At 40.5% G+C, this 27,567-nt stretch overlaps 1 protein-coding gene across 1 annotated transcript in view; it reads right to left on the reverse strand.

The window, feature by feature from the left end:
• Window positions 1-2,688: 2,688 nt before the first annotated feature.
• LOC124606266 (endothelin-converting enzyme homolog) overlaps window positions 2,689-27,567 on the reverse strand; it is a 630,503-nt gene continuing 605,624 nt past the window's right edge. The window contains exons 15-16 of the mRNA XM_047138244.1: window positions 11,800-11,876; window positions 2,689-3,490 (exon numbers count right to left, since the gene is read on the reverse strand). Coding sequence (XP_046994200.1) covers window positions 3,388-3,490; window positions 11,800-11,876 — 180 coding nt within the window. The 3' untranslated portion in view covers window positions 2,689-3,387. The remainder of the gene's footprint in view (window positions 3,491-11,799; window positions 11,877-27,567) is intronic.

Genomic DNA, 27,567 nt, shown 5'->3' on the forward strand with positions numbered 1-27,567 from the left:
TGCACAGAGCATAACTTAATCATAGCAAACACTTGGCTCAAGAATCATGAAAGAAGGTTGTATACTTGGAAGAATCCTGGAGATACTAGAAGGTATCAGATAGATTATATAAAGGTAAGACAAAGATTCAGGAACCAGGTTTTAAATTGTAAGACATTTCCAGGGGCAGATGTGGACTCTGACCACAATCTATTGGTTATGAACTGAAGAAACTGCAAAAAAGTGGGAATTTAAGGAGATGGGACCAGGATAAGCTGAAAGAACCAGAGGTTGTACAGAGTTTCAGGGAGAGCATAAGGGAACAATTGACAGGAATGGGGGAAAGAAGTACAGTAGAAGAAGAATGGGTAGCTCTGAGGGATGAAGTAGTGAAGGCAGCAGAGGATGAAGTAGGTAAAAAGACAAGGGCTAGTAGAACTTCTTGGGTAACAGAAGAAATATTGAACTTAATTGATGAAAGGAGAAAATATAAAATGCAGTAAATGAAGCAGGCAAAAAGGAATACAAACGTCTCAAAAATGAGATCGACAGGAAGTGCAAAATGGGTAAGCAGGGATGGCTAGAGGACAAAAGTAAGGATGTAGAGGCTTATCTCACTAGGGGTAAGATAGATACTGCCTACAGGAAAATTAAAGAGACCTTTGGAGAAAAGAGAACCACTTGTATGAATATCAAGAGCTCAGATGGAAACCCAGTTGTAAGCAAAGAAGGGAAAGCAGAATGGTGGAAGTAGTATATACAGGGTTTATACAAGGGCGATGTACTTGAGGACAATATTATGGAAATGGAAGAGGATGTAGATGAAGATGCAGGCAGTAGTTGGGAAGGGAGTGAGACAGGGTTGTAGCCTTTCCCCGATGTTATTCAATCTGTATGTTGAGCAAGCAGTAAAGGAAACAAAAGAAAAATTCGAAGTAGGTATTAAAATCCATGGAGAAGAAATAAAAACTTTGAGGTTCGCCGATGACATTGTAATTCTATCAGAGACAGCAAAGGACTTGGAAGAGCAGTTGAACGGAATGGACAGTGTCTTGAAAGGAGGATATAAGATGAACATCAACATAAGCAAAACGAGTATAATGGAATGTGGTCGAATTAAGTCGGATGATGCTGAGGGAATTAGATTAGGAAATGAGACACTTAAAGTAGTAAAGGAGTTTTGCTATTTGGGGAGCAAAATAACTGATGATGGTCGAAGTAGAGATGATATAAAATGTAGACTGGTAATGGCAAGGAAAGCGTTTCTGAAGAAGAGAAATTTGTTAACATCGAGTATAAATTTAAGTGTCAGGAAGTCGTTTCTGAAAGTATTTGTATGGAGTGTAGCCATGTATGGAAGTGAAACATGGACGATAAATAGTTTAGACAAGAAGAGAATAGAAGCTCTCGAAATGTGGTGCTACAGAAGAATGCTGAAGGTTAGATAGGTAGATCACATAACTAATGATGAAGTATTGAATAGAATTGGGGAGAAGAGGAGTATGTGGCACAACTGGACAGAAAGAAGGGACCGGTTAATAGGACATGTTCTGAGGCATCAAGGGATCACAAATTTAGCATTGGAGGGCAGCGTGGAGGGTAAAAATCGTAGAGGGAGACCAAGAGATGAATACACTAAGCAGATTCACAAGGATGTGGGTTGTCGTAAGTACTGGGAGATGAAGAAGCTTGCACAGGATAGGGTAGCATGGAGAGCTGCATCAAACCAGTCTCAGGGCTGAAGACCACAACAACAACAACAACAAGGATGCCATCACTAAACCATACAGTAAAGCTGCATGTTCTCTGGAAGTATAATAGCTGTACTTTCCCACTGCTTTCCTCCATCCACAATACCAAAATAGCAAGGACATGTTGGCAAATCGTACAAGGCCAGAGCAATCAATCATCCAGGCTGTTGTCCTGCAGCCACAGAAAAGGTTGCTGCCCCTCTTCAGCAACAACATGTAAATCTGGTTTCTCCATAGATATCCTTCCAACATGGGTGCACCAAAGGTAAAGCTAATTGTATCACTGAAGTGTGTGACAACTCCACCGTGTGAGGTTACTGTTGGTTTTTATAAAGTTTTCTAATGTCTGCCATTACTCAGTTATCATATCCTTGTCAGCTAAATTGAGATTTTTAGGTGATGAGAAGCAACTATAGTATATCACTCTCACACACACACACACACACACACACACAGACACACACACACACACACACACACACACACACACACACACACACACACACACATTGAATCATGTTTTTCATGTCAGATGTAATGTTCAGAGGTGACAGGAAAATGAATACACTCTCATGAAATGAAAGCATTAACTGATATTGCTTAACCTTTAAGGGTAAGAGATACATCCCATTATTGCTTAAACTCAAAGAAAGAGACTTTGTCAGTGATGAAAAAGTGTAGTATTATGTGGTAGTGAACATCACCTGGACTGTGACAAAATATGTTCGCCCTGCACAATTAATGCAGTCTACCTATCAGCACCCTCACCCCATGTCTGAACTACGGGTAGGATATAATTAGCTCCAGAATCAAAACAAGTGTTGGACCAATGTGCCACAGCAGTTGCTGTAGATAAATAGAATAGTTGCCAATATACTGTGCAAAAAATGTATTTGTCAACCCAGCTTCCACATTCAAAAACATACAACTTATCAATCACACTTGGAAACCCTCAAAAATCACGTTCTGATAAATCAAGATTTCAGATATGTATTTTTATTAATTTACTTATCGCTTTAGGCTTATGATACATAATCACAATTCATGGCAGCAACATTTTGAAAATGCTGATACTTAGATTAGATGTAATTACAAGATATAAAACAAATCGAGTTTGCACAGGACAAATGTTTTCTTTCATATATTGTGTTCACAAGATGAACAACGACTATTATTACAAAAATATTAAAATACGTTTAAAGACTAGCACAGAATCACTATATTTTGCAATATATTTACTTTTATCCAAAAATATAACACTTCTAAAAAAACTATTCAAATTCTTCAAAGTGACAGTATAAAAAACTGTTCTATGCTTTCCATATTTTCAGATATATACAAAATCAATTATTTCCTGCTGCTTTCTGATTTTTAAGCCAGTGTAACATAATTTATACATTGCATACTAGATTGTCAAAGATCTAATGGAACTTCAGATATACATAATTAGACTTTCTATATCTTACTGATTTTTAAGATTTAGGAACAACAAACAAAAACTGTGAACATCATTAGTCAGTAACAATATTCTATATGCACAGCACGAAGTACTTCTATGATGTGATGATTTGAAAGTGATGCATGAATCATTGTGAAATAACAACAGTTAGAAAATGAAAGACCAACAAATTCTGAATTGATGAACAAAAATTATATATTACAGTATGTCATGGCAAGGCTGTGAAGCATAATGTGTTGAGTCTTTTGGACAGCAGAAAACTGCTGAAAACTCTGGTAGTTGTTTCAGAACAACAGGAATCCTGCAACAAAAGAAATACAGAAAAAACTTTAGTTATGAAATACATGACTGAGTTATGGAAAAATATTTTATTTTCATAAATGGTTCTCATACCTAAAAGATGTATTAGTACACATTCACAAATATACTGGGTGTTAAAAATTTTTAGAATCAAGATCGTAGCCAATAAAGAATCCTATATTTTTGAGGTAAGGTACGCATGGTAGCAAACTAATATTTCAGGTAGGATGAAGTACTGAATGAAAGATGCCTCTGAGACACATGTTTATAAAATACGTATGTTGCTGCATCAGTGTTGGTGGTGCTATCTTGATAAACATAGCAATCAGTAGCGTACCCAGATTTTTCATTTGAGGATACATGAGGTTAGATGAAGTCATTCATGACTGAAATCACAGTATAAACTGAAGAGGAACTGATTAGAAGTGTCCTAGCCACTGTCTCATTACATAAGGGACAAGGAGGATATTTGAGAGTATGTGTAAAAATATCGATATGCCATTTTAATAAATGAATTCTGAACAGTTACTATGAACTTAAGATGTTGCTGGAAGTGTAATGTGTTTATAGAAAACTAAATATTTGTTCTTGACACCTGGTTTCCTCTACCATCTATACAATTATGAACCTAACGGTTGGGTTACCCTATATATATGGTGTTCCATGCAAAGTAAAAACCTCAAATATTTTGTAAATGTTAAAATATTTCAAATGGTGATTGTCAGTAAGCGGTAATACAAATGGGGCAAGATGTTTTGACAGTGCAAATTTTTTAGCTATTTATATTCAAGCAACTGCACTTTCTTAATGCAAGGTTCTTTTTTAATGACACTTGATATCTACTGATAAGAGTAGCTCACATTAATGGTTGCAGTTAAAAATTACTCAAAAGACTTTGACATCACATTTAGCTATTTACGAATTATTTTTTCAAAATATTTTTTTGCATGTCAACAAGTGCTCTATAAAAGTTAGGCGTGTTAGTGTATAATGCATGTCAATTCATCTATTATAAGTAGGCAGAAACCATGATCAATATCTCCGGCTGCTCATGAAAAGTCAGGGGAGTGCATAATATGCAGTGCACTTGATATATATCCAACCAACTAAAGTGTGTATCTGGAGAGTCAGCAATTCATTTTAGAAAAATTATAGGTAAAGTTCACACGGTTGTCTTTATTCCATATTATTTTTTATAGATTACTGTAATAAGTTTTATTATTTGTGCACTTGAGCTCTCAGGTCTGTATCTCTGAAGTGGAAGGGTCACTAGTGTTCAGTGCAGAGCTGTGGCCATCTTTACATGGGTGTTTCCAAGAATTAGTTCTAGGGAGGGCCACAATTTGTTAGAATGTTTTGACATAATAATAATAATAATAATAATAATAACAATACCAATAATAATACATATTTGTTTACTTAGTTTTAGCATAACTTACAAGATTTTGCAAATCTGAAAAATGCAGCATTTGATAATTATTCATTCAAAAATTTGAGAACTACATGTGCCAAACATTTATTTTAAGAATTAATATAGTGACATTTACCCTCAACTGCTTTGACAATATAAAGGGTTTTCAAAATTAATTATCTCAATAGAGATGTGCAACAAAAAGTATGTTTATTGTGAAAGCTGTACATCTTCTGTAAGCAGTCATTACCATCACATCACAGTCTTCCCGAAATGTCCACCACTCACAGTACATAGGTGGAACACATGAACAATGAACTTTTCCACCTCATCCTGTAGTGCCTTAATGGAAAAGGATTCAGATGCTACACACATTGCCAAATTGAGCTCATCCGATACTGTGGGATAGCTCTGGTGGACAATCTCTTTCAATGTGTCCTACAAACAGTGGTCACAATGTGTCAGACTGGGTGAATATGAAGGCCAATTCACCCCCGCACCAGTAAATTTGCAGTGATCCAACCCAATGACTCTATTCCCGAAGTATTCATCAACAAAGCTAAACACTTTTTCAATGTAATTTGATTTGGCCCCATCTTGCACTAACTACTCGGTGCCTGGTCGATCTTCCGACACTAGCTGTGTGGCAACAAACTGTTCCAGAGCTACAATTTAGTGCTTTTTAGCGATTGTTTCTCACATGAAAAAGGGCCAATAATGCCTCTGCTGCACACCGCAGCCCAACCAGTAACTTTGGGAGAATACAGTGGCTTCGCTTTACACAAATGGGGATTTTCCGAACCACAAAAATCAGCAGTTTTCAGGTTTAAATGTGCCTCATCTGTAAACCAGATGCAGCCAACACAAAAATTCTTTATTACAGATCACTGTGAGAATCTGGTTCACAAAGTCAGCCGTCATTCATGCTGCTGGAGGCTTTGGATTTCACATGCTGCAACACAGTCGCGAAAACAAACAGTGTTCCAGATACTGTTGTATGTTTTTTATTCCAGTTTTTGATCACAATATGAAGTCCTTCAACAATGACTGGTTTCAGTCATTAATGACCATCTTCAGATCTGTTCTACACCATGTCCTAATGTGATAAAACCATAAAAGCAGCATCAAAATATATATACGATGCCATTTTTCGACTTAGGTCCTTCAGATTTTAACTGTTTAAATGAAGATTGTATATTCGAAAGCTGTTGTGTAAAGACCTTGGCATGTCAGTCATTTGAATTTACAAAATTCCAGAAAGGGAATTAGTCACACCATTCCTCTCTAAATTCCAGTACTTGCTAAATAAACTAAAGCAAGAAAAGAAGAAAATAATTGTAATAGCAATTGATTTTAATGTAAACACTGCAAATAACAATGAAGAATCAACAAAATTTATTGATTCAATTAAAAAGGCTGGTTTTAACCTACATTTTTTGTAGTTCGCCACAGAAAATATTCACTCAGCAACATGCATTGATAACATTGTACTAAATTACTGTTTTGATAATGCTGATCACTCAGCCTTGTTTGTCTCACTGCCAAAAACTGATAAACATAATGCAAGAAAAACTTTTATCAAAAGAAGTTTCAATAAAACAAATATTGAAATATTCTATGAGAAACTAAGTAGAGTTAAATGATTTCTCGGGGATGGAGATTCAACACGTGATAACTTTAGTACATCCTTAAATAGTTTTCTTGAAGCATTTAAACGAAACTTTCCCACCAAGATCATATTCCAATAAAACATCAAATAAGATAAGATGGATCACACTAGAAATAAAAATAATATCCAGTGAGAGGAAAATGAAGGTACACAATCAGCTGAAGTACAGCAAAGATCCTGACATTGTAAAATATGTTAGGAACTATTTTTTTTTTTAATGTGAAAGTTTTAAAATAAATGACAAATAAAAAATTCCTTCTAGAGCAAAAAAATAAAACAAGGGAAGTCCAGTCTGTAGTTAAGTCTGAATTAGGCATCAAAAATTACAAACAAGGCATTTAACAAATCAAACTTAACTAAAATCTGTTGTACATCCCGGTCAAATATCTAAGTGCTTCAATGAGCACTTCATAAATGTGGCAAAATCTGGATTGAAAAGTAATTTCAGTGAATATCTTAAAAAATTCAACACAGTCTCAACAAAACTTGTTGAAAATGTCATACTCTCCTTAAAAGACAAGTATTCAGCAGGTTGGGATGGGATAACCAACAAAGTAATTAAAAATCAATACCTACCTGTCCTTTTTTCCCCCTAAGGTAAGTCTTTCCGCTCCCGGGATTGGAATGACTCCTTACCCTCTCCTTTAAAACCCACTTCCTTTTGTCTTCCCCTCTCCTTCCCTCTTTCCTGATGAGGCAACAGTTTGTTGCGAAAGCTTGAATTTTGTGTGTATGTTTGTGTTTGTTTGTGTGTCTATCGACCTGCCAGCGCTTTTGTTCGGTAAGTCACCTCATCTTTGTTTTTATATATAAAGTAATTAAAAAAGTTTACAACATAATAGCTCATCCTCTCTCACACACACACTAAACAAATCGTCTGAGGAAGGTTATTTCCCTGACCTCTTGAAATATGTGGAAGTAAAACCAATGTTAGAAAAGGTTCACAAGATGATATGGGAAATTATCGCCCCACTTCTGTTCTTCCAGTCATATCAGAAATATTTGAAAAAAATCGCTGCTTTACAGGTAGAAAGCTTTGTCACAGAATATGATATCATTTCAAATAACCAATTTGGCTTCTGACGAGGTACAAACATAGTATATGTGCTAAATGAATTTGTCGAAAAAATTACTTCAACAGATACGGAAACTCAAGTTGCAGAAATATCCTGTTATCTTACAAAAGCATTCGACACTGTAAACCACGTCCTGCTGCTTTTCAAACTCAACAGATATGGAATAAGGGATATTGCTTTGAAATGGTTTGAATCGTATCTTACAGAGAGGAAATAAAGGGTAATAACCACATCAATTGGAGCAGATTACTTTGCAGAGTGGAAATCTGTGTCACAAGGTGCTCCTCAATGTTCAGTTCTTAGACCAATTTTATTCCTGTTCCAAGCAAATGACTTGCCTCTCAATATAAACATTCATCTAACCTTGTGAATCTTCAGGTTCTAACCTTGTCAGGTTCTAACCTTGTTGTCAGGTTCTAACCTTGTCAGGTTCTAACCTTGTCTAACCTTGTTTGCTGGTGATACTTCTGCCCTTATTGAAAATGAAACTTCTGATAATATACCTGCCTCGGGCATGGATGTGTGTGATGTTCTTAGGTTACTTAGAATTAAGTAGTTCTAAGTTCTAGGGGACTGATGACCTCAGATGCTAAGTCGAATGGTGCTCAGAGCCATTTGAACCATTTTCAATAATATACCACAGAGTGTCATGAATACGTTAAGTAACTTGGAAACATGGTTCTGTCTAAATGGCATAATGCTTAAGATTTCAGAAATCCACATGATGAGTTTTAAAACCAAACAGTCAAAAACTAAAGAAATCTGTATTGCTCACAATAATCAAAAAATGGAAGAACTTGACTCAGTCAGATTTCTAAGAATAAACTTAGACAGAAATTTGAGTTGGAATATCTAGCAAATAAATTAAACAGCCTTGCATTTGCTCATATGGATACCAGGTAAATAGCATACTACAACTACTATGAATCTGTTATTAGATATGATATAATGTTTTGGGGAAACTCAGGAAACGTTACACAAATTTTAAAGTTACAAAAAAGAATCATAGCGCAGTGTGTCATTTAAAGACCTAAAAGTATTAATTGTCACCTCTTTACACATCTTTAAGGTGATTCTTTTCCTACACAGCAGCTCTGATCTATTTTTAAAAAAAATAAACACTCAATACAACACAAGACAAAAAGAAAACTTTTTGCTGACCTCACATCACATAAGCTGTGTGCTCAGTACATAGCCATGAAAATTCACAACAAAATAAAAGGATGTGACATAACAAATATGAGGATAAATATTTTAAAAAGCAAGTTATGTGATTTTCTAATTGAAGATGCTACTACTCTGTGGAAGATTTCAAGAAGGACTAAGTCTACTTTGAGCTGGATCACTAAAATGGAATAAAAATTTATGATGTTATAGTAGGTGTAACAGGGTGTACACAAGGACAAGGAAAAAAAAATTCCAGATTTTTCTTGGATTTCCCAGTTAAAAATACATTTTCTCATGGGTCAAAATACACTTTTTCCATGTTGAGTGACAGTATACTTTTCCTCAGAACTGTAACACTTATCAATCCTTTGATTGGTTATGGTTTTATAAACTGGCGTAGAATTTCCTGGCACTTTAGAAAACGAAACTGTGGGAACAAAACACTTTTTGGAAAGATGTCTTATGTGCAGCAACATGTACACTGCATATTTTTGTATTATGAAAGTACAAATTCAAATGCCACCAAACAGCACATGTTACATTCCCAAGCACTGAAATCAAGATTGCAACGTGCTTTTGTAAGCCAGTCATAGCTCGTGTCACATGATCTTGCCAGATGATGACAGCGGATATTCAGATCATAGGACATGTGATGCAGTCAGCCAATAGCAACATCACTGTTAAGTAGCGCGAAGACGCAAATAGGAAAAGTTAATGGTTTAAATAATTATACATAATGTTGCTACAAGGAAAGAAAAGTTTGCACATACAATATTTGTCTCGAAGATTAATAAGCTTCAAGAGAAGCTAAGTTTTCACATATAATGTTGATGGGTTTCGGGCGTGTTAAACTTTACTATACATCACACAAATGTGCCAGTAAAATTTTTAACAACAGCATAAATGTCTATCTTCTGGGCTTGAAATTATTCTAAATGGTCGTCTGTGAAGAGTTGATTTTTAAATGAGAGTCAAACGCTCTGTGATTTAAGAAATTCATCATACATTCTCGCACATAGTTCATCTCGCATAAAGGAAATTTACTTTGAAAGTAATGCTTTTCAAACCACAATTCACAATATTTTCCTGTGACCTGTTAGAAAAAGGTTCGTTTCAGCAGTTGCCAGTGACCGCCATATAACAGGCATCACCGCGCTTGTGCAGCTACGATTCTGTAATATATAGGTCAGTGTTGAACACTGAACACTGAATATCTCTTTGATGATATGAATTGTAATAACACAAATACAGGGTTATTACAAATGATTGAAGCGATTTCACAGCTATACAATAACTTTATTATTTGAGATATTTTCACAATGCTTTGCACACACATACAAAAACTCAAAAAGTTTTTTTAGGCACTCACAAATGTTCGATATGTGCCCCTTTAGTGATTCGGCAGACATCAAGCCGATAATCAAGCTCCTCCCACACTCGGCACAGCATGTCCCCATCAATGAGTTCAAAAGCATCGTTGATGCGAGCTCGCAGTTCTGGCACGTTTCTTGGTAGAGGTGGTTTAAACACTGAATCTTTCACATAACCCCACAGAAAGAAATCGCATGGGGTTAAGTCGGGAGAGCATGGAGGCCATGACATCAATTGCTGATCATGATCTCCACCACGACCGATCCATCGGTTTTCCAATCTCCTGATTAAGAAATGCCGAACATGATGATGGAAGTGCGGTGGAGCACCATCCTGTTGAAAGAGAAAGTCGGCGCTGTCGGTCTCCAGTTGTGGCATGAGCCAATTTTCCAGCATGTCCAGATACACGTGTCCTGTAACGTTTTTTTCGCAGAAGGAAAAGGGGCCGTAAACTTTAAACGCATCCTCTTCCATGAGCTGTTGCAACCGCGCCGAAAATTCAAAGCGTTTGACTTTGTCATCGGGTGTAAGGGCTTGTAGCAATTGTAAACGGTAAGGCTTCTGCTTTAGCCTTTTCCGTAAGATTTTCCAAACCATCGGCTGTGGTACGTTTAGCTCCCTGCTTGCTTTATTCGTCGACTTCCGTGGGCTACGCGTGAAACTTGCCCGCACGCGTTGAACCGTTTCTTCGCTCACTGCAGGCCGACCCGTTGATTTCCCCTTACAGAGGCATCCAGAAGCTTTAAACTGCGCAAACCATCGCTGAATGGAGTTGGCAGTTGGTGGATCTTTGTTGAACTTCGTCCTGAAGTGTTGTTGCACTGTTATGACTGACTGATGTGAGTGCATTTCAAGCACGACATACGCTTTCTCGGCTCCTGTCGGCATTTTGTCTCACTGCGCTCTCGAACGCTCTGACGGCAGAAACCTGAAGTGCGGCTTCAGCTGAACAAAACTTTGTGAGTTTTTCTACATATCTGTAGTGTGTCGTGACCATATGTCAATGAATGGAGCTACAGTGAATTTATGAAATCGCTTCAATCATTTGTAATAGCCCTGTACAATGAGATCAAGATTTTGAGACTCTGAAATTACAAGAGAAGCAGTGAAAATGATGATGAAATCAAGTCATTCTGGATGCAAGAATGCAACATCAATTGCACTCACAAATCAATTCAGCTGTATAATTATGCAGTCCAGAAATGTTATCACAGAGTTCTAAGCAAAAACAGAACCATGTGATTAAATTCTAACCATCTGGAAATACAAATACCTTTGCAGAACCCAACAATATAGATATTTTTTTCTGAAACATTGTGTACTATTTTGCTAACCATGATTAAACATTCCAATAATGTTATCTTTTGTACAGACATTACTTGCGTGAAGAAATCTTTAAGCTCTCCTCCTTCTAGATCCCTGTCCTTGTAGCTGAAGTACACTTGTAACTTTGTTCTAATAAGATCTGCTAACTTTTCATGATTGTTGACGTATTCTTTAACCACAGCAATACAACATACTTAGAACTATATAAGATTTTACTGAAGTCTTAAGCATGTAACTCTTATTTTTAATTGTTATTTTGCTATTAAAAGAATGAAGTTTACTGTACTTACAACTGGCTACTGTTTAATCTTCTACTAACTGTGTTATCAATATCCATCTGTTGGATTGTTGAGTGTGAACACGTACTCTGAAAAATAAAGAAGAATACTCATAGTGGCAGAGCAATAAACAATGCAGAATACACATTATTGTAACACAGATGGCATATACAAATAGATATAAAACATTAACTTTCAAATCCAACATTCCTCCATTAGGAGCTAAGCAAAAGCATGAGAATGGGTAAATACAGATAGATGGTAAGAAAAGTATAAACAATTTAGAATCTTGGGCAAAGGTAGATAGCAAAAACAAAATACAGAACAAAAAATCCTAATTTATTGGGTCGTTGCAATCCATGAGTCACTCCTCCTATAACTTACTCCAGCATCAGACTTAAAGAACAGAAGATTCTAGTTAAACACAAGACAAATTCACTGTATACAGATCTGAGGTCATACGACATTTTTACTACAGCCTGATTAAGCAAAAACAGCTTGCAACAGTTAACTAATAACACAGTTTCTAAAAGTTGGTCCTCTTCAGTAACGTATACCCTGACTTGCTCCTTATCCGACCGCTCAACAACTACAAGGCAAGTTGTTACTTTCACTCAGTCCATTATTTATATTCTGTTGAAGTTCTCCCTGAAACACAATTAATCCAAAACCAGAATGGGCATAGACTGGAAAAAAAAAAAAAAAAAAAAAAAAAAAAAAAAAAAAAAAAAAAAAAAAAAAAAAAAAAAGCAGAAACAAATACTTTACATGTGAGAGTTTAATGAAAATTCAATTCACTGGCAGATAATAATAGTATGGATTGCAGTGATTATGGCACAGACAGCACATTGGACATCAGGCACCGACAACTGATATGAGCCTCACCAAAAAGTCTGAGTATGAGGCTAACTTTATAAGTATGTGTAACCAGCCAAATATTCATGTCACATAGAAGCTATTACTTTGATGTTTAATTGCACTATTGCATAATATGCAGTGCTTCTATGATCAAGTTGAGAGCACAGGAATTCACTGTAGAATTGTCTACTTTGTATGACCAGTGACAAAGTTGCTATAGAAAGTACACTACTGGCCATCAAAGTTGCTACACTAGGAAGATGACGTGCTACAGGTGCAAAATTTAACCGACAGGAAGACGCTGCTGTGATATGCAAATGATTAGCTTTTCAGAGCATTCACACAAGGTTGGCACCGGTGGCGACACCTGCAGCGTGCTGACATGAGGAAAGTTTCCAACCGATTTCTCATACACAAACAGCAGTTGACCAGCGTTGCCTGGTGAAACGTTGTTGTGATGCCTCGTGTGAGGAGGAGAAATGCGTACCATCACGTTTCCGACTTTGATCATGGTCAGATTGTAGCCTATTGCGATTGCGGTTTATCGTATCGCAACATTGCTGCTCGCGCTGGTCGAGATCCAATGACTGTTAGCAGAATATGGAATCGGTGGGTTCAGGAGGGTAATACGGAACGCCATGCGGGATCCCAACAGCCTCGTATCACTAGCAGTCGAGATGACATGCATCTTATCCGCATGGCTGGAACAGATCGTGCAGCCACGTCTTGATCCCCGAGTCAACAGATGGGGACGTTTGCAAGACCATCTCCACGAACAGTTCGACGACGTTTGCAGCAGCTTGGAATACCAGCTCTGAGACCATGGCTGCGGTTACCCTAGACGCTGCATCACAGACAGGAGCGCCTGCGATGGTGTACTCAACGATGAACCTGGGTGCACGAATGGCAAAACATCATTTTTTCGGATGAATCCAGGTTCTGTTTACAGCATCATGATGGTCGCATTCGTGTTTGGCGGCATCGTGGCGAACGCACATTAGAAGCATGTATTCGTCATCGCCATACTGGCGTATCACCCAGCGTGATGGTATGGGGTGCCATTGGTTACACGTCTAGGTCAACTCTTGTTTGCATTGACAGCACTTTGAACAGTGGATGTTACATTTCTTATGGGTTATGACCCATGGCTCTACCCTTCATTCAATCCCTGCGAAACCCTACATTTCAGCAGAATAATGCATGAACGCATGTTGTAGGCCCTGTATGGTCCTGTCTGGATACAGAAAATGCTCGACTGCTGCCCTGGTCAGCACATTCTCCAGATCTGTCACCAATTGAAAACGTCTGGTCAAGGTGACCGAGCAACTGACTTGTCACAATACGCCAGTCACTACTCTTGATGAACTGTGGTATCGTGTTGAAGCTGCATGGGCAGCTGCACCTGTACAAGCCATCCAAGCTCTGTTTGACTCAATGCCCAGGCGTATCAAGGCCGTTATTACGGCCAGAGGTGGTTGTTCTGGACACTGATTTCTCAGGATCTATGCACCCAAATAGCGTGAAAATGTAATCACATGTCAGTTCTAGTATAATATATTTGTCCAATGAACACCCATTTATCATCTGCATTTCTTTTTGGTGTAGCAATTTTAATGGCCAGTAGTGTATGTTGAGATCCTTGGTCTTCAAACACAGAGTGTCAATAGATGTTTACCCTGACTTCAATATTAAATATTAATTAAATTTATGATGGTAACACTTGTTTTTTGTAACAGGCCTACTACAGAACCCATCAAGTTTCTGTATGGCTGCGTCTCCTTCAACATTTTCATGCCACAAGGCGCACTGTGTGAGCTATATCGTAAAAATGGCTTTTGCCCCAGGAGAAAGCTCAATGTGTATGTGTCTAGCAGAAACCAAATCACCGATTACCACACAGCAAAAGTTTGTGTCCCATTATGGAGAGAAATAACTGGATGTCAAGTTAATCAGAACATGCATGGAAACTTTTTTCGCAACAGAGTCTGTTCAGAAATGAACAAGCAGTGGCAGACTATCAATTAGACAAGCTTTGCCATAGCTTCAAGTACCAAAGAGTACATTGCATAAAGTGGTTCAAAAATGTCTTAAATTGCATGCATACAAGTTCCAAATTGTTCAGACATTACAACCAGTTGATCATCCAAAATGTGAACAGTTTTCCATAGACATACATGCTGAACAATTTGGATGAGGACAATGATTTCAATGCAAAGGTTAATGTGTGGTGTGGGGTAAAGTGTGATTGAGAGATTGGCCCAATTTTCTTTCCTGAAAGGAATGTAGGTGGATATGTTTACCTAGACATGGTGAATTACACTATTCCCCAGGTACAGGATGTGCACGGCACTTATCACTTTCAGCAAGATGGTGCTCTCCCTCATTTGGCTCTAGAAGTCAGCTATTTTGTTAATGGAACCTTCCCCAACAGGTGGACTGGCTGAGACAGCCCAGCTTCATAGCCCCTGAGATCATCTGACATTACCCCATCAGATTTCTTTCTTTGGGGGCACATAAAATATATAGTGTACAAAACAGCAGTTCCTGATATTGTTACATTGCAATAATGCATCACAGATGCCACTAGCACAATCACACCAGACATTTTGCACAATGTATGGCAGGATATTGAATACCTGCTTGATATTTTGCATGTTACCAGTGGTGTGTATGTTGAAGTGATTTAAATGTTTATGAATATTACCTGTATTAAATGTTTATGTAAGGTTCAAAACTTAATGAGTAGAGGTGTATGTAGTATAACACAGACTTCATTTACTGTATCCAAGAGAGAGTATTTTGTTATCAGGGAAAACATTTATGGACACCCTGTACTTTTGACATGATGTGATAAACACGCAGGAAACAATATTATGAGAAGGAAAGTTGCTACTCACCAAATAGTGGAGAACACATGTGTGTGTGTGTGTGTGTGTGTGTGTGTGTGTGTGTGTGTGTCATCTAATTTTGACAAAGGCCTTACCGGCCGAAACCTATATTTATGACAGTCTTTTTGTTGTACCTATCTGCAACTCAGTGTCTCTGCTATATGGTGAGTAGCAACTTTCTTTTCATAATATTGTCACATTCTATCCTGGATTTTCCATTGTTTAATGTTATGCTGTAGCTATCGACATGCATACAAATTTTTATTTGTCCTATATCTCAGATTCCACTGACGATGGGCTCTGTATCTGGTAAAGCAATATTTTACAGGCGGTTTATGGGTTAACAAGATGTTTTTTAACAAATATTTACAAGCTGCAGATCAAAAAGCACACATTATTTTCAAATGAAGAAATAATTAGCACTGCACTGTCGTTCATTTCAGGGACGATAAAATTTTAATTGCTATGACAAATGTCATCACAATTAAAATAGACTGCTGACTGACTCTGTTCCATTTGCCCCAATCCTGTATTGCCACCTTCACCACAGACAGGTAATCAAGGATGGGACGATATCTCTGGAAGCTCGAAGGATATGAGGTCTACTTTTAGAATTTCCGGAAACAGTTTTGGCGGTGGTGGGAGGGGGATTTGGGGTTGGAAGAAAGTGATGGTATCACCTTTTCAAAGGCGATATTAGTCTTGGCCAGTCCACAGGATCTTTCGATTAAAATAAGTCATACCACATCATTTGAACCATAAGCAAATCTGCAAATCACTGTTTTCATTCAGTGTTTCAAAGGTGTGTTACCAAAAATTCAGTTTGTGTCAAACAATGGGAATGGCAGAGCTGAAAACTGGGGAGTATTTATACATAATGAAATGAATAGTTAATATTAGTTCAAACAAGCATTTGCTTTTGCTATGACCAGTACTTCTGCACTAACAGAAGTATAAATTGCATTACTGAATGGACTACCTGAGGAATGACATAACATTGAAAGAATTTGTAGAATGGGAATCTTCCATGAACGAATATTTAGATCAGCCTGGAAGGGACAAGATTTTTTACTAACCACAATTGTGTGACAGTTGCCCAACAACACATTTTTGAATAAGACATATCAAACAGATGGAGTACAGATAAGATGGTCAGGGATCGATCACCAAGAAGACCCTTGACTGCCAGTAGATATCCAATATTTGGGTGCCACGATGATATAAGGGGATGGCTTGGATCTCAAGGTGGGCATGGTGGAGCTCACACTGCCTGTGTAGTCAGTTAGTGAAGTGACAGGTTCCAACACACAGAACAACAAGTGGTGAAAGCAACACAGTGAATCAGGAATGTATCTAGATAGTTCTTATTCACAAGTGGAAATGACAGGGTTGTATAAAATAAACCAATAAAGAAGGACTAGCAAGACAAAAAATAAACAAGGAAGAGTTAACAATAACAAATGAGAAGTAAAGGAATGAAGAATATCACTGATCATTTTGCAGCTTTATGTCACTTAGCATTGTCCCATTAGGTAAAACATGGCTGACTTATAAAGCCACAGAGAAAGTGAGGAAAGGAGTGTCCTTGAGTCTGGGTATCAACAGATGGCAGAGCAACACATTTTTACTGGTGACTCTACAACTAGTGAGTTCAGGGTTGAGTTACTACTAGTTCAGACACTCCTAGCCCAAGACTATGTACATAGGTTCCCAGGTTGAGGGGTTAAGATCTACACAGGGACTTCAGAAAGTAAATTACACATTTTGTCCCATGATAAAACCACTGTGCAATAAGAGTGGTGTATTATTTCCAGAAGAGAGAATTCTGCAGCAGTATCAATAACAATCACATCGCAGTATGGCAGTGAATGGCATAGTAACTGGAAGTATAATCCAAATTGAAATAGATGGGACAATACATTTCTTGGGGGCTAAATGTCTAAATTTCACACAAATTCACAAATGGACCACACATAATGTCACGTACATCCATAGCGAAATGATGTCAATAATGCCACACATACATGAGTGACGCTGGTAAGGGAGGAAGCCCATTGGCAATGACACTGCACACAATGCTGAGGCAATCTTTGCCTGAATGATTGGAAGAACTTTCTGACTGACGTTTACACAGAGACTTGGTTAAAATGCTGAAAAATAGTATCATGTACCTGTGTCACTTTGAAGTGTTGGGCAGCATTCAATAAAAGTTGCTTGTCCTGCCATAATAAAGTGTAACTTACTTTTTGTCATCCTTTATAAAATATGACAAGGATGGTAGCTATCATCTTCACGATATTTTAGATGGGATGATGATCTAATATAACCAAACCTAGACATTACAACAAAAATACATCCTCTAGACTGTACTTTGTTCATATAGTTGATAAGGCCATTTTAGTAGTACATGCATTTTGTGGTTACTCAACAGCCTGAATCTGTGTAGAGACAACCGTGTTTTTGTTTGACTACCTGAGAGCTGAGACGAAAGATATTGCAAATTCTGGAGGATCAAAAGATTTACATTTTCCCTGCCTCAACTTAAGATGCTTTTTTTTTTCCTTTCAGCTCATGAATTAAATCCTCCTTCAGAAAGACTCCATGCTTCACACTGGGTGGAAACAAATACACAAACAAACAAATACATATGATTCATACAGATTAGTTGACTTTTACACGTCAACCAAGTATGAGTACACTTCAGACATTTATGTTACTGCATGCAGAATAACAGTCATATCCGCTGGCCCACAATTCAGCTTTAATGTTTCCTGTGAGATGTTGTGAGTTGAAGTTACTTTAAATATTACTGTTTCCTCTGGCTCACTGCTGGCTTTCTCCACTATAATATGTACATTCAAGCTCCATTAACCCCTATGTTGAAACCCAGGTGTCATCTGATTTTGAAACTATCTTTTCAGTAAGTCAAACAACGTAAATCCCAGAAAGGAATAATAACACTATTATGAAAAGTGTACGACTGCTACTCACCGTACTGCGGAGACACCGAGTCACAGACAGGTACAATGAAAAGACTGCTGCTGTACATTTAAGCTTTCATCCAAATGGCCTTCTTCCCAAGTAGAAAACACACACGTGACCATTTTTCCATCCATTGTGGCCAGACAGCAGACAGTGTGGGCTTCTATGCTAGATGTTTGGGGATTGAGGTGGGGTTGGGTGTGGGAGGTGGACAAGAAGAGAAGGCGAAAAAGACTAGTGGGTGCATTGGCAGAATAGATGAGTATGTAGTGCTGGAGCGGAAGCAGGAAAGAGGATATGTAGATGGAGGACAGGAACTAGCGAAAGTTGATGCCAGGTAGGTATAGGAATGTAGGATATACTGCAGGGAGAGTTTGCACCTGGGCCATTCAGAAACACTGGTGTTGGTAGGAAGGATCCAGATGGCACAGATTGTGAATTTCTCCAGCAACATATCCACCAGTCTTTTCCCACTTGTCTCTGCCCCCCCCCCCACCCCCCTACCTCCCATATGTACCTAGCAGTTCCCTGTCCCCAGTATGTCCATGTCCCCCCATGCTCCCAGAAGTGGCACTACACCTTTCCTGACCCCTGCAGTGCAATCGCTGTTCCTCTCCGCCCCATGCCTCCTCCTTACCCCTGGCATTCATGCCATATAGCTGCACTGATCAGGCACACTGTGTTGGCTGCAGTATGGCCACAGCAGCCAGAGACAGTGGTCACGTGTGTGTGTGTGTGTGTGTGTGTGTGCGTGTGTGTGTGTGTGTGCACGCGTTTTATTTCCACTTGGGAAGAATCTGGTACCGCCCGCTGCGGAATTTGATTCATTTGGTTGTCTCTGTCACTCCGTTGATTCTTGGGTGTTGTCGTCGTAAGGTCTGTCTCCATCATCCATCATCGTTTCGTGTCCGTCCTTTCCGTCATTTGTTTGTTTGCGAGCCGCTCTCCGTTTTGGTACCGCCGCGCTTTCTCGGCCACCCCGCGACCCGAATTGTCGTGGTTACAACAGGTTACAACATCTTTGGTGATGAGGTAAATGGTGGTAGTTGCTAGCATTGAGGCAAAGTTGGTCTGTCTTCTGGAGCAACAGCAGCAGCTCATGCAGCAGCAGCAGCTCCAGTTAGACATCTTACAACAGTCGCTGCAGTTGCTAACGGACAAAGTCGATGCTCGGGACGCATTACCACAACAGCTTCAGAGTCCTCAGGTGTCCGATGCTTTCCCATGTCCGTCATCATTTCCACCCTTCAATGACGCTAAAGAGGACTGGGAAACCTACTTACATTGAATGAAACAACATTTCATGGCTTTTCAAGTCACAGACGACTCCTTGCAGCGGCCATTGTTTTTGTCTTGGGCCTCCCCAGACACGTTCTTTCTTCTCCGCAAGTTGGCACCATTGTCCGATCCTGCGGCTCTCTGTTTCCAGGAGATATGCCTTTTGCTGACACACTATTATTCCCAATGGTACCATGTGGTCGCCTCTCAGCTGGAGTTCCGCCAGTACCATAAAGAGCCTGGTCAATCGTATCGTTCCTGGGTCACGGACTTGCAGGGTCTCAGCTGTCAATGTGATTTTACGTGCACCAATCAACAGTGTAAGGCTTCATGTGCAGACTCCCTGATCCAGGATGTGGTGGTTCAGCTGGCTCCCAATCCTGAGTTCCGAAATGCGGCGTTGAAACTCAGCAACCCCTCCTTGAAGAGATTATCCGCATTGCCCACTCCTTTGAAATTGCTCAAGCGGCTAACGAGCGTCTTATGGTGCAACCGCAGGTGGCGGCGATTGTGGCGTCATGACGGGTTCCACCCTTGCAATGTTGATGTGGCCCAGCTGACAGAGGCCAGCACCATTGGGACTCCTCGTTGTCCGACGTCTCTATGGCATCGGCGCCTCCGGTCGCCCCTCGTCACCGGTCGTGCAGCCCACTTCCATCTTGTCCACAGTGCTTTACCACACATTCACGGGCTGATGGTCCCCACCGCTGGAAAACGTGCACACTGTGTAACAAGGAGGGCCACATCCGATTGGTTTGTCGTAGTTGCTCGACTCGCTCCAGTCACTCCAGTCCTGCCCCTCCTGGGCCTAAAGATACAGTCCATGTTCTGCAATCGGATGTCCCACAGGATGACCTGTCAGCACGGAAACTTTTCCTCATGCTCCCCCTTTTCACTGAGGATGTCAGTTTTCAGGTCGACACTGGGGCCACCGTCTCCCTGATTAATATGGTGACATATACCTGGCTGGGCTCTCCTGAGTTGTCACTTCCCTCTCGTCATTTGGTCGCCAACGAAGACTGTTCCATTTCCCTTTTTGGGCAGTTCGTCGTCCAGGCGACATACAAGCGTGTCCCCTGGCTTCTTACCCTCTGTGTCGTCGACCATTCGTTGGCTTCGAATATTTTTCGCCTGGATGTGTTTCAACTGTTTAGCTTTTCAATTTCTGACGAAGTAAAAGTTGTTTCCACAGCTGTTCCTTTTCAGGACTTGGACGATCTGTGCTCCGCTTTTGCATCATTGTTTGCAACGGATCTCAGCTGTGCTTTTGGCTTTCAGGCGCACATCACCCTACCCCCGGATGCACAGCCTCACTTTTTCTGGGCCCAGCCCCTTCCGGTGATGGTCAAGCAGGAACTTGATCGGCTCCAGGCCGCTGGCGGTATGGAGCCTGTAACTTACAGTGCCTGGGCGACAACACTTGGTGGTCATACAGAAACCCAATGGGTCCCTTCGGCTGTGTCGGGACTTCGGCGCTACAGTCAATGATCAGTCCCTCATTGACACTTGCCCCATTCCCCGACAGGAAGACCTTCTCGCCAAGCTTGCCATGGGAGAGTATTTTTGAAAGATCAACCTGGCTGACGTATACCACCGGTTGCCCTTGGATGCCGCATCTCAGAACATCATCACACTGCCAGCAGCGAGTCGTATACTCTTGTTGTTGTTGTTGTTGTTGTTGTTGTTGTGGTCTTCAGTCCTGAGACTGGTTTGATGCAGCTCTCCATACTACTCTATCCTGTGCAAGCTTTTTCATCTCCCAATACCTACTGCAACCTACATCCTTCTGAATCTGCTTAGTGTATTCAACTCTTGGTCTCCCTCTACGATTTTTACCCTCCACGCTGCCCTCCAATACTAAATTGGTGATCCCTCGATGCCTCAGAACATGTCCTACCAACCGATCCCTTCTTCTGGTCAAGTTGTGCCACAAACTTCTCTTCTCCCCAATCCCATTCAATACTTCCTCATTAGTTATGTGATCTACCCATCTAATCTTCAGCATTCTTCTGTAGCACCACATTTCAAAAGCTTCTATTCTCTTCTCGTCCAAACTATTTATCGTCCATGTTTCACTTCCATACATGGCTACATTCCATACGAATACTTTCAGAAATGATTTCCCGACACTTAAATCAATACTGGATGTTAACAAATTTCTCTTCTTCAGAAACGCTTTCCTTGCTATTGCCAGCCTACATTTTATATCCTCTCTACTTCGACCATCATCAGTTATTTTGCTCCCCAAATAGCAAAACTCCTTTACTACTTTAAGTGCCTCAGTTCCTAATCTAATTCCCTCAGCATCACCCGTCTTAATTCGACTACATTCCATTATCTTCGTTTTGCTTTTGTTGATGTTCATCTTATATCCTCCTTTCAAGACACTGTCCATTCCATTCAACTGCTCTTCCAAGTCCTTTGCTGTCTCTGACAGAATTACAATGTCATCGGCGAACCTCAAAGTTTTTATTTCTTCTCCATGAATTTTAATACCTACTCCGAATTTTTCTTTTGTTTCCTTTACTGCTTGCTCAACATACAGATTGAACAACATCAGGGAGAGGCTACAACCCTGTCTTACTCCCTTCCCAACCACTGCTTCCCTTTCATGTCCCTTGACTCTTATAACTGCCATCTGGTTTCTGTACAAATTGTAAATAGCCTTTCGCTCCCTGTATTTTACCCCTGCCACCTTTAGAATTTGAAAGAGAGTATTCCAGTCAACATTGTCAAAAGCTTTCTCTAAGTCTACAAATGCTAGAAACGTAGGTTTGCCTTTCCTTAATCTTTCTTCTAAGCTAAGTCGCAAGGTCAGTATTGCCTCACGTGTTCCAGTGTTTCCACGGAATCCAAACTGATCTTCCCCGAGGTTGGCTTCTACTAGTTTTTCCATTCGACTGTAAAGAATTCGTGTTAGTATTTTGCAGCTGTGACTTATTAAACTGATAGTTCGGTAATTTTCACATCTGTCAACACCTGCTTTCTTTGGGATTGGAATTATTATATTCTTCTTGAAGTCTGAGGGTATTTCGCCTGTTTCATACATCTTGCTCACCAGATGGTAGAGTTTTGTCAGGACTGGCTTTCCCAAGGCCGTCAGTAGTTCCAATGGAATGTTGTCTACTCCGGGGGCCTTGTTTCGACTCAGGTCTTTCAGTGCTCTGTCAAACTCTTCACGCAGTATCACATCTCCCATTTCATCTTCATCTACATCCTCTTCCATTTCCATAATATTGTCCTCAAGTACGTCGCCCTTGTATAGACCCTCTCTACATACTCCTTCCACCTTTCTGCTTTCCCTTCTTTGCTTAGAACTGGGTTTCCATCTGAGCTCTTGATATTCATACAAGTCATTCTCTTATCTCCAAAGGTCTCTTTAATTTTCCTGTAGGCAGTATCTATCTTACCCCTAATGAGATAGGCCTCTACATCCTTCCATTTGTCCTCTAGCCATCCCTGCTTAGCCATTTTGCACTTCCTGTCGATCTCATTTTTGAGACGTTTGTATTCCTTTTTGCCTGCTTCATTTACTGCATTTTTATATTTTCTCCTTTCATCAATTAAATTCAATATTTCTTCTGTTATCCAAGGATTTATACTAGCCCTCGTCTTTTTACCTACTTGATCCTCTGCTGCCTTCGCTACTTCATCCCTCAAAGCTACCCATTCTTCTTCTACTGTATTTCTTTCCCCCATTCCTGTCAATTGTTCCCTTATGCTCTCCCTGAAACTCTGTACAACCTCTGGTTCTTTCAGTTTATCCAGGTCCCATCTCCTTAAATTCCCACTTTTTTGCAGTTTCTTCAGTTCATAACCAATAGATTGTGGTCAGAGTCCACATCTGCCCCTGGAAATGTCTTACAATTTAAAACCTGATTCCTAAATCTCTGTCTTACCATTATATAATCTATTTGATACCTTTTAGTATCTCCAGGGTTCTTCCATGTATACAACCTTCTTTCATGATTCTTAAACCAAGTGTTAGTTATGATTATGTTGTGCTCTGTGCAAAACTCTACCAGGCGGCTTCCTCTTTCATTTCTTAGCCTTAATCCATATTCACCTACTATGTTTCCTTCTCTCCCTTTTCCTACACTCGAATTCCGGTCACCCATGACTATTAAATTTTCATCTCCCTTCACAATCTGAATAATTTCTTTTATTTCATCATACATTTCTTCAATTTCTTCGTCATCTGCAGAGCTAGTTGGCATATAAACTTGTACTACTGTAGTAGGTGTGGGCTTCGTATCTATCTTTGCCACAATAATGCGTTCACTATGCTGTTTGTAGTAGCTTACCCGCATTCCTATTTTCCTATTCATTATTAAACCTACTCCTGCATTACCCCTATTTGATTTTGTGTTTATAACCCTGTAGTCACCTGACCACAAGTCTTGTTCCTCCTGCCACCGAACTTCACTAATTCCCACGATATCTAACTTTAACCTATCCATTTCCCTTTTTAAATTTTCTAACCTACCTGCCCGATTAAGGGATCTGACATTCCACGCTCATTTCCGTAGAACGCCAGTTTTCTTTCTCCTGATAACGACATCCTCTTGAGTAGTCCCCGCTCGGAGATCCGAATGGGGGACTATTTTACCTCCGGAATATTTTATGCAAGAGGATGCCATCATCATTTAATCATACAGTAAAGCTGCATGCCCTCGGGAAAAATTACGGCTGTAGTTTCCCCTTGCTTTCAGCCGTTCGCAGTACCAGCACAGCAAGGCCGTTTTGGTTATTGTTACAAGGCCAGATCAGTCAATCATCCAGACTGTTGCCCTTGCAACTACTGAAAAGGCTGCTGCCCCTTTTCAGGAACCACACGTTTGTCTGGCCTCTCAACAGATACCCCTCCGTTGTGGTTGCACCTACGGTACGGCTATCTGTATCGCTGAGGCACGCAAGCCTCCCCACCAACGGCAAGGTCCATGGTTCATGGTTCTTAGCTCACTTATTTGTTACATAGTTTAATTCTTAATTTCTTTGGGTGTTTTTGTGTACTTGCATTGTTTAATTCATAAATTTCACGCATCTTATAGTATTTGAGAGTTGTAGCATCGCGCTTTAGTACCTGAATAGTGTAAATTCGCATAGTATCCTTCTGCCACCGAGCAGTGTGTCAGCAGTGCGCAAGTAGCAGCATTACTGCATTTACTAGGCAATCTTGTATTTTAATAACCATTTAAATTTTGTGTCGAATTGTTTGTGCTCTCTGTAGATTACTTCAGACGTTCTTTGCACAACAGCTTTTAGCATGGATAGCTGTGTTCGGATGTGGGCTGAGTTGGCATCCCTTCGCTCCCAGCTTCAGGCAGTGTTGGCTTCGGTCACACAGCCTGAGGCTGTTGCCAATAGGCATCACTGTGCAGGTCCGGATGGGGGTTTGTTGGGGACGGCCAGCTCATCCCACGCATCCCCCGATCGGACTATGGCTGTGGCTGCCCTGGATACTGCCCACATTGAGGCTGATCCCTCACCCATGGTAGAGTGGGAGGTCGTCTCGAGGTGTGGCAGGGGGCGAAAGACATTCCGGAGGGCTGAACGGAAGGCCTCTCCAGTTTGTCTGACGAACCAGTTTCAGGCTCTGTCTCCAGCTGATACTGATCTTCGGCCGGACATAGCTGCTTGTCCTGTTCCAGAGGTTGCCCCTCAGTCTGTAAGATCCGGGCGGTCGCAGAGGGTGGGCTTACTGGTAGTTGGGAGCTCCAGCATCAGGTGCCTAATGGGGCCCCTTAGGGATATGGCAGCAAGAGAGGGGGAAAATACCAATGTGCACTCCATGTGCATACCGGGGGGAGTCATTCCAGATGTGGAAAGGGTCCTTCTGGACGCCATGAAGCTTACAGGGTGCACCCATCTGCAGGTGGTCCCTCATGTCGGCACCAATGATGTGTGTCGCTATGGATCGGAGGAAATCCTCTCTGACTTCCAGCAGCTATCTTAATTGGTGAAGACTGCCAGTTTTGCAAGCGGGATGAAAGCAGAGCTCACCATCTGCAGCATCTACGACAGGACTGACTGCGGACCTTTGGTACAGAGCCGAGTGGAGGGTCTGAATCAGAGGCTGAGACGGTTCCGCGACCGTGTGGGCTGCAGATTCCTCGACTTGCGCCATAGGGTGGTGGGGTTTCGGGTTCCGCTGGATAGGTCAGGAGTCCACTACACACAGCAGGCGGCTACACGGGTAGCAGGGGTTGTGTGGCGTGGACTGGGCGGTTTTTTAGGTTAGATGGCCGCAGGCAGGTACAGAAAGGGCAGCAGCCTCAAAGGGTACAAGGCAAAGGCAGGACATGCGGGGACCACGCAGCAATCGGTATTGTAATTGTAAACTGTCAAAGCAGCATTGGTAAAGTACCGGAACTTCAAGCACTGATTGAAATAACCGAATCTGAAATCGTTATAGGTACGGAAAGCTGGCTGCAGCCAGAGATAAATTCTACTGAAATTTTTACAAAGGCACAGATGGTGTTTAGAAAGGATAGATTGCATGCAACCAGTGGTGGCGTGTTTGTCGCTGTTAGTGGTAGTTTATCCTGTAGTGAAGTAGAAGTGGATAGTTCCTGTGAATTATTATGGGTGGAGGTTACACTCAACAACCGAGCTAGGTTAATAATTGGCTCCTTTTACCGACCTCCCAACTCAGCAGCATTAGTGGCAGAACAACTGAGAGAAAATCTGGAATACATTTCACATAAATTTTCTCAGCACGTTATAGTCTTAGGTGGAGATTTCAATTTACCAGATATAGACTGGGACACTCAGATGTTTAGGATGGGTGGTAGGGACAGAGCATAGAGTGACATTATATGAGTGCACTATCCGAAAATTACCTCAAGCAATTAAACAGAGAACTGACTCATGGAGATAACCTCTTGGACCTACTGATACCAAACAGACTCAAACTTTTTGACTCTGTAAGCGCAAAACAGGGAATCAGTGATCATAAGGCTGTTGCAGCATCCCTGAATATGGAAGTAAATAGGAATATAAAAAGAGGGAGGAAGATTTATCTGTTTAGCAAGAGTAATAGAAGGCAGATTTCAGGGTACCTAACAGATCAAAACGAAAATTTCTGTTCCGACACTGACAATGTTGAGTGTTTATGGAAAAAGTTCAAGGCAATCGTAAAATGTGTATTAGACAGGTACGTGCCGAGTAAAACTGTGAGGGACGGGAAAAACCCACCGTGGTTCAACAACAAAGTTAGGAAACTACTGGAAAGCAAAGGGAGCTTCACTGCAACTTTAAAACGCAGCCAAAACCTCTCAGACAAACAGAAGTTAAACGATGTCAAAGTTAGTGTAAGGAGGGCTATGCGTGAAGCGTTCAGTGAATTTGAAAGTAAAATTCTATGCACAGACTTGACAGAAAATCCTAGGAAGTTCTGGTCTTACGTTAAATCAGTAAGTGGCTCGAAACAGCATATCCAGACACTCCGGGATGATGATGGCATTGAAACGGAGGATGAAATGCGTAAAGCTGAAATACTAAACACCTTTTTCCAAAGCTGTTTCACAGAGAAAGGCCGCACTGCAGTTCCTTCTCTAAAATCTCGCACAAACGGAAAAATGGCTGGCATCGAAGTAAGTGTCAAAGGAATAGAAAAGCAACTGGAATCACTCAACAGAGGAAAGTCCACTGGACCTGACGGGGTACCAATTCGATTCTACACAGAGTACGCGAAAGAACTTGCCCCCCCCTTCTAACAGCCGTGTACCACAAGTCTCTAGAGGAATGGAAGATGATTGGAAAAGAGCACAGG

This window comes from Schistocerca americana, chromosome 3, assembly GCF_021461395.2.
Source record: "Schistocerca americana isolate TAMUIC-IGC-003095 chromosome 3, iqSchAmer2.1, whole genome shotgun sequence".
Classification (NCBI taxonomy): domain Eukaryota; kingdom Metazoa; phylum Arthropoda; class Insecta; order Orthoptera; family Acrididae; genus Schistocerca; species Schistocerca americana.